This window comes from Schistocerca serialis, chromosome 2, assembly GCF_023864345.2.
Source record: "Schistocerca serialis cubense isolate TAMUIC-IGC-003099 chromosome 2, iqSchSeri2.2, whole genome shotgun sequence".
Lineage (NCBI taxonomy): Eukaryota > Metazoa > Arthropoda > Insecta > Orthoptera > Acrididae > Schistocerca > Schistocerca serialis.
In genome coordinates this window covers 435,842,548-435,861,402 of record NC_064639.1, presented here as the reverse complement: position 1 = coordinate 435,861,402, position 18,855 = coordinate 435,842,548, and the positions used below count along the sequence as shown (strand labels likewise).

Here is an 18,855-nt window from a genome sequence, read left to right as displayed (position 1 = left end):
AAAAGATATCAGAGAGAAAAGGAAACATGGCCACAGTAAATAAAGCAAGTGGTAATATACAAGAAAATACTAGAGAAATTTGACCAGTGGCCCATACTGATGTACTTAGTTTACAAGAAATTGACACAGTAACCAGTCATCTTAAAAATATAACACTACTAGCCCAAACTGAAGCCAGTAGAAATATTAAAGGAATGGGAATCTACTCTGAGTGCAGACACACAAAGCTGTCACCAAGCTCTGAAACCATTCCAGCTGACTTTCAGATATGCCTTAGTAACAACCATCCACAAGATTCCTAAGCCTTTAAGGAGAAACAACTGTCTGCTACATACACACTGGTGCTGCTACTTTGTACATAATCATTTGTCATGTGCCCTTGGTGTTTACTACTGTTTACAGTTCACATGTGGCTGTCACAAATGCAGCATTAGTTCTTAGAAGAAAATTCAAACGCGCATTTATTGTATGATGCAGGAAGATGTGTTAGCTTGGAAAGCCAGACAGATGCACAAAGATAGGTTTCACGACAAGTGTCATCCACACTTTCTGTGGACAGAAACTAAAAAGTAATCGAGTCATTCAAACTACAGGAGTTGGCCTGAGTTCTCAACAAAGAATAATCAGAATTTAAAAAGATGGTGTTGCACCATCTGGTATAAGTTTTGTCAATATGCACCTGTCAACTTAATCGTGAAATGCAAAGTTTGAAGAGTTTAGTATATAGAGTATTATGGAGTAGTAATCACACCCACATCACAAACAACACAAGCAGGCAATAGGGCCAAAGATTTTGACCAAGTGCTCAGTGAAGCCCATACTTGATGGGAAGACTTCTGACACCTATATAAATAACTAATTATAGCTAATACATAAAATAAGGGAAAGGCAATCACTCACCTACAGAAGATTGATGTGTGGAATGCAGAAACACTTAACAGAAAATAGCACTGACACTAGCTTTTGAACAACAGCTCTATTTCTAGCACAAGTACATTCACTCACTCACAGACAACCAAATGCACACTCCCATGGTACACTACTCAAACTGTGAGGGCTGCTCTTAGATTACTTTTTAAATGTGCTGTTAATTAAGACATTGTGTCTCTCAGTAGGAAAGCAGCAACATTGAAAAAAGTTACTGCTCCATTAAAGAATCAGTCAAATGCGCTTCCCCCCCTTCCCTCCCCTCCCCTCCCCCCTTGCGAGAGCATGCTTCCTCCCCCCCCCCCCCCCAACACACACACACACACACTCACTAGCTTCATTCACAATAACAGTTAGGCCACTTCATAGATGACTGCAATCATCTAGCAAAAGCCTGAGCTTTCAACTAATATTATCAGACAATTTATCAGAATATAATGTGAATATAAGTGGTTCTGTGTAACATCTCTGGGATGCACACAAGATCATTTATTTCTCTATATCTTGAGGATACTTTGTTGTGGTTAAAATGATGTATTATGCCTGTTAAATATTTATTACATTTCTTTGCATAGAGTCATCAAATTAATGGCTTTTGCAAATGTCACTCCAGACTGATTCATAACACATACAATATCATGTAATTGTTTACCTAAGTGCCACTCAATGATTCTCTGAAGTATATGAGTTCCATTTTCCCCAAAAGACATGACCAAGCTTTTCCTTGCATGTCTCACCAGGAACTATTTCATGTGGAATGGAAGCTTCTACGAACAGCTGGAAGGCATTGACATGGATAGTCACTTGGTATAGTGGTGACCAAATTCTTTATGGAACATTCTGAAGCATAGGTGTTGGACTTGGCACCTTGTAAAGCTAAGGTGTGGTACAGCTACATCAATGATGCCTGTGTTGTGTGGAACCATGATGATGAACACCTCAGTGACTTTCTGAGATGCCTGGACAGTCTGAATGCCAATCTAAAATTTACCATGGATGTAAAAAAGGACCAACACCTAACATTACTAGATGTGCTGGTTACGAGAGATGATGAAAACCTGGGACACAGCATGTATCAAAAACTGACACACATTGACTGATACCTGCACAAGCTGTCAAATCACCACCCAAGCCAGGTAAGACACATGATTAATATTCTTGTAATGTACACAACATGAATGTGTGAGCCACAGCACCTCTGATGTGATACGCAACACCTAGAAAGCATTCTGAGGAGTAAAGAGTACTCACTCTACCAGTTACATGTGAAGTGTCACAGATTCAAACACTCAGAAAGTGAGGCATTGGAAGAAGAAATGTTAGGTATGCCCTTTCTGCCATTCTTTCCTATCGGTCATATATTGTGCAAACATGACTACTTATAAACCAATAAACAAGAGTGTCTCGTATCTGCGTAGGAGAAAAGGGTCCCACTTGCAATGTCGTGAATATATCGCATACCATATACATGTGGGAAAGTCTATATTGGAATGCATGGATGATCAATTAACACCAGGATCACTGAACATAAGTGGCATTGCAGGTTGGGGAAGATTGAGAAATTGGACATGGCAAGGCATATACTGTGCAAGACTGACCACATAGTACAGTTCGCTGATATGGAAGTTCTTGCTGTAGAGAAGAGCTATCACACCCACCTTGTTCAGGGAAGCTGCAGAAATCCACAAACATGACAACAGATTCAACAAGAAAGAGGAAAGCCTCAAGGTGAGCAGATCCTGGATCCCTGTGCTGCAGCCAACGGCCACTGCAGGTAGTGAGAGGACCATGGAAGAAAAGTCCTTTGATGTCGGCGCATGAGGTACATATAATCTGTGGCCACGAGCTCGACTCCAGTCATCCACCAGCAATGGAAGGCAAATCTTTGACAATACCAGTCACCCATGTTAGTGCAAGCTCAGAAATGTCATTGAACAAATGTTGACCAAAGAACCCGAGAAAGAAGCCAACAGACAATATGTCAACAAGTGGCCACAAAAGCCTTAACGATTTTGTACAATCATAATTTTTTTTAGGACCACAGACTTCCCACTTAACAGCCTTTGAATGAATACAAACACACTTGAATTCCTTTGAATTAATATAACTATTTGTCTATCAAAAACATTTTCCTAATGTACTGAAATCAATCCTCTTAAATGTTTTTAGTGAGACTGGGGAGCTTGTAAAAACCAAATGAACCATTGATATATGAGATGCAAAATATCAATTTTAACTTTGATCTCTGATAAAATTAGTTATATTTTGTCCTGATATAGTGATCACTTACTTGCTCCATTATATCGACTCAAAAATAAAATATTCTGATGTACTTATGTGAAACAAACACTTCATAACAATATTCTCTGTAGCCTACAACATGTGTAAGACTTCTTGCGCTTTTCTGTAACAATATTCTGCTATAAGTTTATGGCTGCAATTGTCTCAATTTGTACAGTTCTTAATGTTTTGCTTCAACTGCCGTCCAAGGGGGATACAAGCCATTACTGATTTTTCCACATAAAAAATAATTTGGTTTTCCCACTGACAATTTTCAGTTGTGTGCGTTCCAAGCAACTTGCAGTTACCAACCGAGGTGCCACCTTCATAGCTCATTTTGGGGGAAGTTGTTCCACCTCTTTCTTGCAATCAGATGTTCATGTAAACATGCTGTTTAGGTTGTTAGCATCTACAGCATCTGCACTGTGTGAACTTTGTGATGAGATATGTGCAGAGATGCTGAAAGAAGAACTGGGACAGCACATCGCCAATCTGTGGTGATGGCTGAGCATTTCCACCTGCTGTGAAGGGGTTGCTTTGCTTTGGAGCTGCAGCTAGGCAGTGTTTTGGAATACAGAGAGAAAGAGGCACTGCCTACAATGCCAATGTCCAGAACAGATGAATGAAGCTGAATGCGTTGTTATGAGAATCACTTCGAAGATGTTGGTCTAGTTAATATGAGGCCTGTTGGCCAATTTATGTAAATGTTTCATAAGAGCAACAAAATAAAGAAGAGTTCTTTAAAAGGCAGTTACATCATTTCATACCCTGAAAATTACAGAGCTCTCTTACAGCCCGTGACCCTCTGCAAGTGGAAATGAAGTCACATGGTGAGATTTGGTGGCATTCCATTGCAGGTTCAACATCAAGAAACTATGAGAACGTGAGCATAAGAAAATAGTCAAGGTAAAAATTTATGAACAACATCAAAGCAACAGATTGTTATTGAAGTTGTTGGTTCAGTTACAACATACAGCCAGAGCCTTTTAACACTTAAAAAAGAAAATGGTTTCCCCACTGACTATTTTAATACATGTACACTTCAAGCAACTTGCAGTTACCAGTTAAGGTGCCATCTTCAGAGCTTATTTTGTGGAGTTTTGTCATGACATTAATACACATGAGGAAGAGAAAACACTATGTAACGGGTGCTACACTACACCACGTGTTACTGTTTCACTGGTGGACTGAAAATTTATGATCTTGTCACCTTAGCATTAAGCAATCTAGAGGACATATTCAAACTCCATTCCTAATTTCTCATTGTTCCTTTATTATCTCCCAGTATTCCTTCTTGGTTCCAGAAGAGACACAGATGAATTTCTGATGTTACACAACTTCAGTTTTCTCAAAGGTGATCTATGGTTTGCTGAGTTGAAAGCTTCAATCCAGTTTCAAATTCCAAAACGATATCCAATACAAACATATGTTCATTGGTAGTTATTGCTTCAGTACTGAATTAAAAGCTGATAGATACTGAACTTCTCTATTTACCTCAATTCACTGCTTATATTATATCATTTATGAAGAACGCTTCCTGTGTTATCTTGATTGATGGTTCTGAAATTTGCGTGGTTGCCACAGGGGGAAAATCATTTTGCTCAAATTAGGTCAGCATATTTTTAAGTTATTATATTTACTGGAAGCAGTGTTCCACAACTTTTAAATATTTTAAGAACGTCAATATTAACCACCAAAAAGCAGCTGCAAAGATAGCTTGTTCATTGTTTACACTAGTCTCAATCCAAGGGACATCTTCAAACAATGGAAAATCCGAGATGGAATATAACACTATTATGAAAAGGAAGTCTGCAGCTCGTGGTCTTGTGGTACCGTTCTCGCTTCCCGCGCTCGGGGTCCCGGGTTCGATTCCCGGCGGGGTCAGGGATTTTTCCGGCCTCGAGATGACTGGGTGTTGTGTCGTCTTTATCATCATCATTCATCCCCACTATGGTTGGAGGAAGGCAATGGCAAACCACCTCCACTAGGACCTTGCCTAGTACAGCGGTGTGGGTCTCCCCGCATCGTCCCCTACGCTCCTCGGAGTATGGGACCTCACCACCACCACCACCACCACCACCATGAAAAGGAAAGTTGCCACTCACAATATAGAGGAGATGCTGAGTCGCAGATAGGCACAACAAAAAGTGTCACACACACACACATACACACACACACACACACACACACACACACACACACACACACACACACACAAATGCAACTCATTCAACTGCAGTGTCAGGCAACTGTAGCTGTAGTGTGACTACAGTTGCCTGAGACTGCAGCTGTGTCTGTGTCTGTGTGTGTGTGTGTGTGTGTGTGTGTGTGTGGTCTATTTGTGACAGTCTTTTTGTTGTGCCTATATGCGACGTAGCATCTCTGCTATACTGTGAGAGGGACATCTTCAGTTGGCCTGCACAAATAACAGACATGGTACAGTTTTATGTTTGCAATACTGTGTGTCTTATGATTTTTGAGTGAAAAGAAGTGTCTGTTTTAAGTGTTTGCTGTAACGATAACTTTTGAGAGTACTGTTGAGATCAAAGCTTTTCAGATAACTCCTTACATGTTTCTGAATATGTGTAGGTCGCCTAAATATGATGCTTTGACCAAAAACAGTACTGAAAATAATGAATAAAAGTTTCCAGCAGTTTTTTAGGTTAATAATGACGTTTCTCAAATTAAATCATTATACAAGAACTCAAATTATGACCTAGAATTATGACACAAACAGTTGAGTATGACAGACAGTGGTGTGTGCCTGTTTTGATGTCTTGTCTGTAGGTGAGTGTGACATGTGATCCCTTTCAATAAATGGGAGAAGATTTCAGTTGGAATTAACTACCTTCCTAGCTTATTTACTTTATCAAGAATCTTTTGTGTAGTGAACAGTCTCATGTGACTTGGGAAGAGCACAGGTTATTCCTATTTACAAAAGGGTAAAAGACAGGATGCACAGATTTGGAAAGGTGATCAACACTATTGTACATCTTTTTGGCTATGAACCAAGATATGATTAAATGAAGTGTCTTAGCAGACAGATGATTAGCACAATGAATATTTTACTGAAGCAACCCAGAGCACTATACTGCATGTCCAGATTTCAACATACATGAACGTGGCATGGAATGTGTTTCAAGGAGGAATTACAGCAATTCTAATTTTCTCAATACACATAAATGATTTATCAGATAGTAGCAACAATAATACCAGATTATTCTCTGATAATGTCCCTGACTACAGGAATATATGTTCATTGGTCAATTGTAAGGAAACACGAAAGTAGATTCTTGTAATGTAACTCCACAGCCTAGGTTCTTTAAAACAAACATTTTCCACTTTGGACTGTAGCTGTATTTAATGTTCTATTGCAATTTCTGTCTATATTTAATTTGTCATGTGGCTAAAAAAAATCATAAAGCATGCCAGGAGAACGTAATATGAGAATAACAATATGTAAAAACAAAATTTGACGTCCTTTAACATCTACATACTTAAAAAATTTGATACCATGTTACGGTATGGAAACAGGTTTAGAAAATAAGTGTCTTTATAGGTCTATGTCCACTTGATGGGGTTGGTAAACACACCATAGGTACATATATCAAACACTGAGCCATGGATTCAAACTGCACATGAGCAGAGAGGCTCCAGAAGTGAGAAGACTTACAATATAGTCAACAATTGTTATAAATGACTCAAATAACTGATGCATAGCTTGTGCTACACCTGCAAGTTGAAAAACAACTCAGCCTGTACAAAGTCAGTCAATGAATGACATAGATGATAATGGTGGACATATGTACACCAAAGAATAATTAGCCAACAACATATTATTGATCATGATTCTCCAACTTAGTGGTGTCATTGACAGGACTAAAACTGTACTGGTCAGAGAGGGAGAGGGAGAGGAATAGAGAAAGGGAGAGGGGTAGGTGGAGAGGGAGGGAGGGAGGACAGGGCCAAAGGTAGGGGGAGGGAGGGGGGACGGGGCCAAAGGAAGGGGGTGGGAGGTAGGTATGGAATAAACGTGAATGACCTTGAAATACCAAAAATGCATATTACAACATAATGCTTATATGTTACCAAAAACAAAATGGTTATCATGTATGGACCATAAAAGTTACTAGACGACAGTCATTTACACACCTAAAAGTGTCTACCTAAAATGCAGAGGTCTAAAACCATCTTAAAAATCTCTTATTTCTGAGATCTGTTTGTGCACTGAGTATACCTTTTGGTTGCTCTTTGAAGGCACTACAAATCTCTATTTTCTCCATTGGTCTACTCTTCTCAACCCTATTAGTGCCTTGAAAGATTCCTCAATGCTGCTGGTGTTACGACTGTAATTACGCAAATGTACACTAAATAAGGACATATAATTCTTGCTTGTGTTTGTGTGCTCAGTGGATCTGGTGCAGAACCACATACCAGTTTCCATCAGATAGAAAGTCTCACATTCACCACATCTGATTCTATAAACTTGATGGTTGTATTTCAAGCTGCATGTGAGTGACACAAGTTTATGCATAACATTACTTGTCAGAGACAAAAGCTGTTGACTCTATTGTAAGTATTCTCACTGCAATGAGCCTCTCTGCTCAAATGCAGTTTCAGTCCGTGGCACTATAACTGATGCATGTACCTATGATTTATTTACAGACTATGAAGAAGAATACAGCCCTTCAAGGACTTTGTTATTTTTAACCTGCTTGTATTCCATAATAACTCATCAAAATTTGGAAGTGTGTGAATGTTATCAAAATGCAAATTTTGTTGTATATACACAGGGTGAAAAGTATTTAAACCGACAAACTCTGGGAGGTTGTAGGGGACATTAAAACAAATATTTTTCCCTAGAATCATTTTTTCCTATGAGGAGTATTTAAACTGGTAGAGGAAGATTTCACTGGCGGCAAATTAATTAAACCAACAAACATTTTTCCATTTTTTTATGACCAGGAGACAACAACTAGGTAGCAGATACAGCCCAATTAAACAGTTCCCAACAACACCGACCCACACATTAATGAAGAACCGCACTTGATGAGTGGTAGTAACTGTGGCATGTGGGTTATCCTCACTCCAAACATGCGAATTGTGCATGTTGAAGACTCCATTACCCCCGAACGTTGCTTCATCGGTAAACAACACAGAGGATGGAAATGTAGGATGCATTTCACACAGTTCCAGGTACCACTGCGAAAACTGTGCTCTGGGTGGATAATCAACTGGTTCCAGGTTGTGGACATGCTGTAAGTGGAATAGTCCTAACAATTGCTCTCGAAGGACTGTTCTTACATTTGTCCAATTCGTCCCCATGTTACGCGCAATTGCACGAGTGCTGACTGAAGGATCCCACTCCACATGCTGCAAAACAGCTTCTTCAACTTGCAGCCGTCTTACCGTGCGACGACGTCCCTGTCCAGGTAATCTGCTAAATGACCCGGTCTCACGCAGACGTTGGTACACAGCAGCAAAGGTCGTATTATGCGGGATACGGTGATTAGGATATTGTTGTTGATAAACCCAATGTGCAGCTCGTCCGTTGAGGTGCGCTACGCAGTGCGCTCTAACCATATCAATGCACTCACTCCAGGTGTATTGCTCCATTAGTAAACACAGACAATGCACTACTGCACTGGCGGACAGCAGTTGCCTACAACTGAAGAGCGTAATACGCCATCTAACAACTGAAGATCATAATACGGCCTCTAACAACTGAAGAGTGTTGGTTGGTTGTTTGGGGAAGGAGACCAGACAGCGTGGTCATCGGTCTCATCGGATTAGGGAAGGAAGTCGGCCGTGCCCTTTCAGAGGAACCATCGCGGCATTTGCCTGGAATGATTTAGTGAAATCACGGAAAACCTAAATCAGGATAGCCGGACGCGGGATTGAACCGTCGTCCTCCCGAATGCGAGTCCAGTGTCTAACCACTGCGCCACCTCGCTCGGTACTGAAGAGTGTAATACGGCCTCCACCGGTTTAAATAATCCTCATAGGAAAAAATGGCACTAGGGAAAAATATTTGTTTTGATGTCCCCTACAACCTCCCAGAGCGTGTCGGTTTAAATACTTTTCATCCTCTAGTTGTGCCTCCTATTGCATTTTCCTGAGGCACTGTACTATATGTCTGTAGATGCTTGATAATGGCACACAGACCAAAACTGGAACAGAACAATAAAAACAGAAAATGACGTCATCTAAAGAAATGCAGAAGACCTGGACAACAATTCTGCTTGGTGTAATGATCTGCATCTCTCTTTCAGTGTGGATATATGTAAGATAACATCTAAAACAGAGAGAGAGAGAGAGAGAGAGAGAGAGAGAGAGAGAGAGAGAGAGAGAGAGAGAGAGAGAGAGAAGAAAAAAAGTTGTATCTAGTTACAAGATTATAGGGATTGCAATGGAAATTTCATACAAGAACTAGTGACCATTCTAGAGTATTGTTACACCATCTCAGTCCTTATGAAGCAGACATGACAATGCTGAATAAATTCAGAGGTACATTGCTACGGGCAAAGGAGGTTGGCATGGCCCTTAAGAAAATATAAAAGAATCTCTCAGGGAACTTAAATGGGATGGAAGAGAGATGATTAGTTCTCACAAAACAATGTTGTGTAAATTCAGAGAACCTGTATTTGAGGATGACTGGGTGACCACTCTACTGTTGTCATCATATATTTCATGTAAATCAACAAAAATAATCAGTTTTTAAAATATAATTCAATTTGATGGGTAAAAACTCTATTCACTGAGTGGTGGAAAGAGAAAACACACATAAAAGATATTAAAGTCTGCAAGCTCTCCGAGTCAGTGGCTCCTTCTTCTGACAGAAAGGATAAAGAGGAAGGAAGATGGGTGAAGGAAAAGGGGTAGAGCTCAGAGAAGTCACCCAGAACCTCAGGTGAGGGGAAACCCACTGGATGGGATGAGAAGTAGAGACTTTCTGGGTGAGAAGTAGAGACTTTCTGGGCGACTTTTCTGACTCTATCACTTTTCCTAAACATCACCACTCCTTTTCCTTCACATTTTTTCTACCTTCCGCTTCAACCCTTAGCCAGAATAAGGAGCCATTGGCTTTGGAAGCTTGCAAACTTTGATATCTTTCATATGTGTTCTATATCTTATTTACGAATCACAAGAATACGATAAGAGAGAGTACGGTGTACACAGAGGTATAAAGACAGACATTTTCCCCTTCATTTAATACAAACATGGAATAGGAATGGGGATCACTAATATTGATATGAGATGATACAAAGTTGAGGTTAAAGTCAAGATATTTCAGTAGCATTTGATGTGCAATGTCTGACTGTTCAATACCCTGCTTTTAAATGAGACTGGGTATTTTATCTGATGCCATACTAACCTATAAAGTCTTGATTTACTCTCAAGAAAAGTGTTTGCGACTATGTGGCTGGTGCACCTAAACTAGAAGGACACATTCACAAGTAAATTTATAATTCTCATAAGTAACACTATGCATGAATATATAAATCAGTGAATGAACAATAGTAGACAATAATAAGTTTTGTGTTAACACTTTGTAAGCTGTTATCTTGCATAAAATAAAACATGGCTAATACTTAACAATCTACGTTCAGAATAATGACTTATATTAAATACAACTTACAGTACCAAGTTAACCTTTCTTTCTGCAAATCATTTCACACATACACTACCGTTTTTTCCTGCAAAATGTACAACACTTATATTTCCAGGAAAACTATCACCATGCACTACTCAGTTCAAAAATGTTGGCTGTTAGCTCAAGAGCAGTTTGAAGTATATTGAGAAATAGCCACAGACGACAGAGCTACCCATAAAATGACAGTAGAGCATGTTAATATGACAAAGGAAAGGAATTTCTTTTCTTGCTAAGTACTTTGGACAATATATGGTATAATGGTGTAATCATTAGTGAAACTAAACATGCAGTTTTCATTAAACAGAAACCATAACCAGTGAAGATAAAAAAATTATATTGCTTATACCTGTATTTGTTCTTCAAGGGCTTTTATAATTTCATGCTTAACTTGCTCAACTTCATCATGCAGTCTTCTGTCAAATGCCATTTTCAATTTTTCTACTTCACATGCATGCATCTCTTTAATTTCACAGATGGCTCTTGAATGGCTATCTTCCTACAGTAGTACACATTATGTGTTTGTCAATTAACACATATGAAACAAACATTTCTTGGTTAAAATACAACTTTACTCAAATACAGAAACCAATTTCACTTTTCATTTGTATAATACTGTTACACTGTAATTTACATAATTTAAATTCCACAGAACTTTTCAGATTCCGTCTCTAACATTAGTATTGCATTTTGAATACTGACTCCAAACATTTTCTTAACAACATATGGATTGGGTATCAAGCTTGAATCAGCCATTACCATAGACACAGTTTGAGATGCCAGAAATTGTGCATTTTACAACAAATTTCAGTAGTTCCTTATTCTGAACATAAAAAATTGTACAACCTAGTACATATATTAAGACTACCAGTGTTTCTGGTAGTGTAATGCAACTTCGAGCAAGGTGGGAAAGAATCAGAAAGACAAGCAAACATGACAGCACTAACTAGGCCAAGAGGTGAGTGGTTGGGGGATGGTGGGGAGGGGTGGGTTGGTGGAAGGGGGGCAGCGGTGGGTTCAGAGTAAAGAGTAACAATAATCAACTTTCTCAGTACCATGATTCCTGCGTAGGCACTTTGAATCTTTACTATGCCTTTCTCCTAATCTTTCCTCACTTCCTAACTGACTTTTAGCGATAAGGCTCTTTTCAGTCTTATTAATATTGTATGACTTGCTGGGCAATAGTATGGAGTACCAGACTTTTAAAACTGATTTTTAATTTTGAAGTCATGATCAGCTCACCTTACCAGGATCTCAAAGGACATTAATAAATACGAACATGCACAATAAGACATCATTAAAAACACCTGCTTGTACCTGTTACAAAATTAGACCCATATTTTCCTTTTACCCATTAATCCTTAGTTTGTCTAAGAAGTACACAGAAGTTGGAAGGAAAAACTAGAAACATCTCAACTTATAATAATCTGATCATCTCTTGTGCCTATTTCTTAGGTGGTGCCTATTTCTTAGGTGGGCCAGATTTCTTGCCTCTCAATCCCTTTCGTTTCGTCTTACAGTGAATGACAGTCATTGAACATGTAGATTTGTTGCCTTTTCCTAGTACACTCATGTAAACATACAGACACTTTTTAACTTTACTATACAGCATGGTGGCACAATGTTTAAGACACTGAACTCACATCCAACAGACAAGCATATTTCACACTTCCAACTGATCACCAGATTTCAGTTGTTCATGATTTCTCTAAATTGCTTTCAGCAAACAATGAGATAGTTTCCTCAAAATGTACACAGTGATTTTAATGTCTATTGTTTTTCTCTCTGTCCGTGTACTGTCTGTTTGCCAATAATCAGAATCTGATCTGACAGCACCATGTGACTGCAACTGATGTTCATCTTATTCTCAGCTTCTTTTCCTTTCTACATTTGAAACAGAAAACAGTCTATATTTCTGAAACCCTGAAGATGCACTGCCTTTATTTAATGACTTCAATGAATGGCTGCTGTTAATTTAAAAAAATCTATAGTAACATTCCTGCCTTTTTCCTTGAATTAGATTTATGACCCTACAACATATTTTTTCCATTTGTTTGATATACTGTTAATTGCTACTAACCTTCCACATTCTTACTGGGTTCTGATACTCCTCATATTTTATGTACTCAAGATAATTCGTGATAGAAGGCGAGCTGGGTTGATTAACAGTGTTCTCAGTGCGTTTAATGCATTATGAAGAATTGGGAGGCCTCGAAATTTTTGTAACAAACGACTTGCAATTATTTTAAAGTGATAGTCTGTAAACATTTCATAATCATATAATTAATAAGTGTACTTGGGCACATAGAACTAAACATTTTTGTGGGAGTTATTTAAAGAAATTTAAAAGGAAAATGACAAACTACAACAGTTTCACTTAAAGAGTCCAATTACCTTTACAATGTGCATAAAGAACTACATGGAAAGAATGGTCTATAAATACAATATGTGCTAAAAATACATAAAAGGTAGTTATACTACGGTGCTCCCCATTTCCAGATTGTGTGGAATGCAAGCAACTACATCAAATACATCTGTTTCTCAAATCTTTAATATGCACATCTAAATATTCTTTATTCTACCATGTAATGTTAAAAATTTTGTCAGAGATATTTTTGCTTAATTAGATATATGCTAAAGAGCTGTATATTATGACCACATGTCCAATAGCACCTTGGTCCATCTCTGGAATGTGATACAGCAGCAGTCCCACATGGAATAAATTTGACAACTCCTTGGTGGGTTTCCTGAGGCATGTGTCATCGGATGTCCACACACAGGATACACAATTCTAGTAAATTATATGACAGAATTTTGAGGGTGAGGAGCTTGTGCTCCTTGGTATTCCAGATGCATTTCACTGGAATCAGATCAAGCCAATCTGGTGGACAAAACGTCAATAGGTGTTCACTATTACATGTTCAAGCCATGATTCTGGCATGTGGCACAGGCAGTTATCCTTCTGAAATGTGCCTGTGCTGTCACGGAAGATATCAAGCATGAAGGGATACAGCTGGTCCACACTCATGTTCATGTCCACAACTGTCATGGAGCCTTCAATCACTACTATAGTTCCCATGTACACCCAAGTGAATGTCCTCCCAAGCCTTCTACAGAGTGTCTCTGTGGTGTGGTGCATGTTTTCAGCAACTGTTCACTTGAACATTACTATCAACCTTGTGTATCAAGAAACATAATTCGTCTGACCAGGTAACACATTTCTACTGATTTATGGTCCAGTGTCATTGATACTATGCCCAATGCAATCTTAAATAACAATGAAACTTACTGGCAGATTAAAACTGTGTGCCCGACTGAGACTCGAACTCGGGACCTTTGCCTTTCGCGGGCAAGTGCTCTACCATCTGAGCTACCGAAGCACGACTCACACCCGGTACTCACAGCTTTACTTCTGCCAGTATCTCGTCTCCTACCTTCCAAACTTTACAGAAGCTATATAAAAATTTTACAAAATCTACAAAAATCTATTTCAATGTTCTCTCTGTTGTTAATTAATGTGCTGTCTACTACTTTAACTGCTGAAAGCCTGTCCACCCAACATAAGTTCCTACTTTGTTTTCTTTGTAGTTTTGTTGTTTTCAATTGTATCTATGCTAGTTCCATTTCCTCTCTCATCTTCAGGAAGACATTTCTGAATGCTCTGGTATCACATTTCAATTAGTGTTCGCTTGAAAGTCTCACATTACCTCTAGTAGTTGCCTTGTTCTATTTGAGATTTCCTTTTTTTGTTCTCTTTGTACTTTTAACATAGATTTTCTTTTTTATGTTCTCTTTGTACTTTGAACATCATCTGCTGTTCGCAAGTATGACTCTTTAAATAACTGCCCCTTTCATCTATAACTGGATAATCTTAATTTTCTAGGATACTGAATTTGTTGCTTAATTTTATATGGTAATTATCTGTATTTTTAAATAAATTATTATAACCTACAGTTTTTACTTCCTGCCTGAGGAGTCTGTTTCCTTGCAGCTTTGTATTATTTCTAGTCTGCATCTTACAAGTCTATGAATGCTTGAAATTCTATAGTGGCTTGGGACTGTCACACCTCGAGAGTTTTGTGTTTCCTACCAAAAGTTTCCTGTTTTGAAGAAACATGTTGTTCTTGAATACTGTACTAAAAATAATCTTGTTATTTCTGGTATTGTATTAAAAGTTTCTCAATGAGGGATTGTTCTTTAGTTTTTGTCTTATTTTGCCTTTTTGCACTTTATGTACATGTATATAATAGGCATCAAAATACTCTTGCCATGGACTCGTTTATTATCTAATAAAGGTTTATTATCTAATAAAAACCACTGACATAATGGGAACTGATAATTGGGAAGTAGAAACATTTGACCCAATTTCATGCAACATTATTGATGTTTTTGGAATAATAATGAAACACTGCATCAGTTACACATTTTTTCATACTTAGCACAGTGTGTTCCGAGAATTTTTTCTTGATGTCAAGTGCAAATATTTACATAAGTATTTTGCGTGGTGTTTGCTTATGTGTTGTTCCGTGTCTCTTTGAATTGTAGTCATCTTTTTGATGTTATCTAGAACTGTACTTCGTCAGTCATGTAGAAAACCACACATATGCAAACTCTCACTCACCTTGTTTTTTGGTGTAACATCACAAAAAATATGTATGCAAATATTGCACTTAACAATGAGAATAAATCCTTGAAACATGTTTTGCTCAGCATGAGAATATACGAAATTCACACTGCGTTTAAACAAAAAACTTTTGAGCAATGCAAACTGAATGAGGGTGTCAACTAGCACTACAAGTGGCCAAAAGACGAAAACACTACATATGGTTTGACAGAGGTGTGATGATGATTACAACAATCGCAAAACTGCGCATATGCTGTATTGACAGTTTGGAAATGGTTGTGATTGGTCACGAAACCTTTATTCGTACGAACCTAGTTACTCCTATCAGCCACCAAGCACAGTAGAGTTTGGCAGCAGCAGGATATACGACTTGAAGCAGCAGGATATACGACTTGAGTGATTCCAACTTTTACACATTTACCTGTTTAAATCTACTAAGTAGAGCACCCTGGTAACAAGAAACTTAACCATATAATGTTTGTAAACACTGCTTGATGGCCAACTCTATGCCAGTGTCATTTTATGTCAGTTTTTTTTTTTTTTTTTTTCCATGAACATTTTTTTCATAAATTGTAAATTGTGGGGAAAATTATAAATATATTGACGCAAAATCAGGTGTGAATTAATATTGTGCACATATGAGATTATGACGGAAGCAATAAAAAATGTCGTAAATGGCGGGAAAACATTAATTCCGGGAACGTAAAAGCGGGGTTATACTGTACGTAGCCACTTCAGCCAACTATTCATGATGTTGTTCTACTTCCTCATCAGGCTGTCGATTGGTGCACAGAGTTTAATTATTTCTATGGAATATCTTTTGTATAACTTTTAAAGTAATTTTTGCTAACCTGTTAGCAATCCTTAAATCTTTAATTTTCCTATTTACTCTAAAGCCCACATGTGAATTTTCTGTCTGCATTGCTCCTCTAATGTAGAACATAAGATATCCTAATTTTAATTCTACTTGGTGGTCTGGTGTTAATTTTTTTGCCACATATCTAATAAACCTACAATTTCATTAACATGCTTTTCGATGATTCCTTCTTCTGCGATAATAACACACACACACACACACACACACACACACACACACACACACACACACACACATTACCTGCACAACTGCAGCATCCCTGAAGTGTAAATAAAATGTAATTGGCTGGAACAATGCAGCCATGCACTTGTGAGTACATGTGTGCACGTGTAATATGACTGTTATGGAGAAGGGCTCATCTGAAAGCTTAGCAGCATTTTCAGTCTTGTTAATGTGCCTATCGACTACCCTACACCTGAACTCCTTCCATTATATACTTTCAATTACTATATTTAAACCCACAACTTCTAGTTTTTCTTATTTATTTATTTACTTTATTTAGCATATGGAAATGCACATCATTTTATGCTTCTTACAAATATTTAAACAAAGATATACATAAAAAACACAATAAAATATGCTATATAAGAAGTATAAAACATACTGATAATGGGCAATACAATTAAATACAAACATCAAGATTATATATGGTCAATACAACTAAATACAAACATCAAGATTACGTGTAAAGTCCTTTGTGGCATCTGTTGCCATCAGAAAATCACAGAACTTGCCACTGTATGCTCTTCTGTCACACTCTTGGATGATGTGGTGGATGGTCTGTCTGTTGGCTCCACAGTCACAGTTGGGAGTCGGTGTTTTTCCCCATTTGTAAAGAGTATCTGCATATCTTCCGCAATTTGTGCATATTCTGTTAAGGCATGACCATATTTTATGCGGTAGTTCATAGCCGGGCGGTCTCTCAGTGATGCAGGGGAGGGCTTGACAATGTACGGGACACACCTCTCGCCATTGTTCCCTCCAGGTCTTTATTGCATTAAAGTTTATACTTTGCAATTCCTTGGCTGTTATTATTATTGGATGGACTGAAGTCTGTTTGTTTCCAGGTCAGGCATGTTGCAATGTATAGGGAGCTGGGCATTGTCGATTATCTTCTTATAGTTCCGGAGAAGAGCATTCTTTCAACATAGGTCCGCATGTGGTATGTGGCTCATAACTGGCTGTCAATGTGTTGGGGTTGATCGCATGGTTCTGCTGACAATTCGCATCGTGCTATACAGCTGCACATCGATTTTTTTTTTGTGTGAACACTGTTCATCCAGACCGGAATGCAGTACTCCGCAGCGGAGCACAGACCAGTCCGAATGCAGACATGTGTAGCGTGTCAGCCGAAGAGTCCCAAGTAGTGCCGCACAGCTTCTGGAGAATATTACTCCTCATCTTTAGTTTGGCTGCAGTATTTTCCAGACGTTGTTTATAAGTGAGGGCTCTGTCCAAAGTGGCTCCAAGGTATTTTGGAAGCTCATTAGATTGGAGCCGATTTCCCTCGAGATGAATGTCAAGTTGTTTGCTTGCTAATTTATTACTGACATGGAAACATGTACTTTCAGTTTTTGTAGGATTTAGCTGTAATCTCCATTTACGAAAGTATGTATTTAATATCTTCAAGTCAGATGTCAAGACTGTTTCCATGACCTCAAAGTTCTTGTGTTGTGTTACCAAGACCGAATCGTCTGCATACCCAAACTTCATGGAAGATATGGATGGCATATTGCCAATATAAAGACTGAACAGTAGTGGAGCCAACACAAAGCCATGTGGTAGGCCGCTGTTCAGGGTTCTTTGGATGCTCATCTGTTCTCCTGTTACTACTTTGAATGTTCTGGCAGCAAGCATGGCATCTATAAGTCTGGCAGTTCTCAGGCAAGGGATTGTTTGCATGAATTTGTACAATAGGCCTTGTCTCCAGACAGTGTCATGGGCAGCAGATAGGTGTATGAAAACAGCTGATGCTTTTAATTTCCTTTGGTACCCAGCCTCTATGGTTCGTGACATAACCTGGTCTGTACAGCTGCATGCAGGGCAGAACCCGGCTTGCTCCATGTGAACTGACTCCAGAATTTTGCTGGCAATGCGGTTATAGAGAAGTCTTTCCAGGAGTTTATAGACAGAGCTCAATAATGAGACTAGGCGGTAGCTCTTTGGTTTGTTACTCGGCTTCTCTGACTTTAGGAGAGCAACAATTTTTTATAGTTTCATTTGCTGAGGGACTATGCCATGTGTTATAATATCTGTAAAGAATTCTGCTAACAATCTTTTCGCATATTTACCGCAGTTCAGAAGAAACTCTGGGTGGACGCCATCAAATCCAGGTGCTTTTCCCGATTTTACGTCTTTGAGAGCACTTGTTATGTCTTCTGCTGAGAATGGATGGGAAAATTTCGTTTGGTCATGGCCGAGAGATTTTAATGCTGTGAGCTCATGCTTAATCTGAGTGGTGTGAGCTCTATCTCGGAGTTTTAGAGACTGGCACTA

The 18,855-nt window shown here is 38.6% G+C and overlaps 1 protein-coding gene across 1 annotated transcript in view; it reads right to left on the bottom strand.

Moving 5' to 3' along the window:
- Positions 1 to 18,855, bottom strand: part of LOC126456042 (A-kinase anchor protein 9-like) — a 499,264-nt gene that overhangs the window by 204,343 nt on the left and 276,066 nt on the right. Inside the window, exon 22 of the mRNA XM_050091796.1 lies at positions 11,208 to 11,357. Coding sequence (XP_049947753.1) covers positions 11,208 to 11,357 — 150 coding nt within the window. The remainder of the gene's footprint in view (positions 1 to 11,207; positions 11,358 to 18,855) is intronic.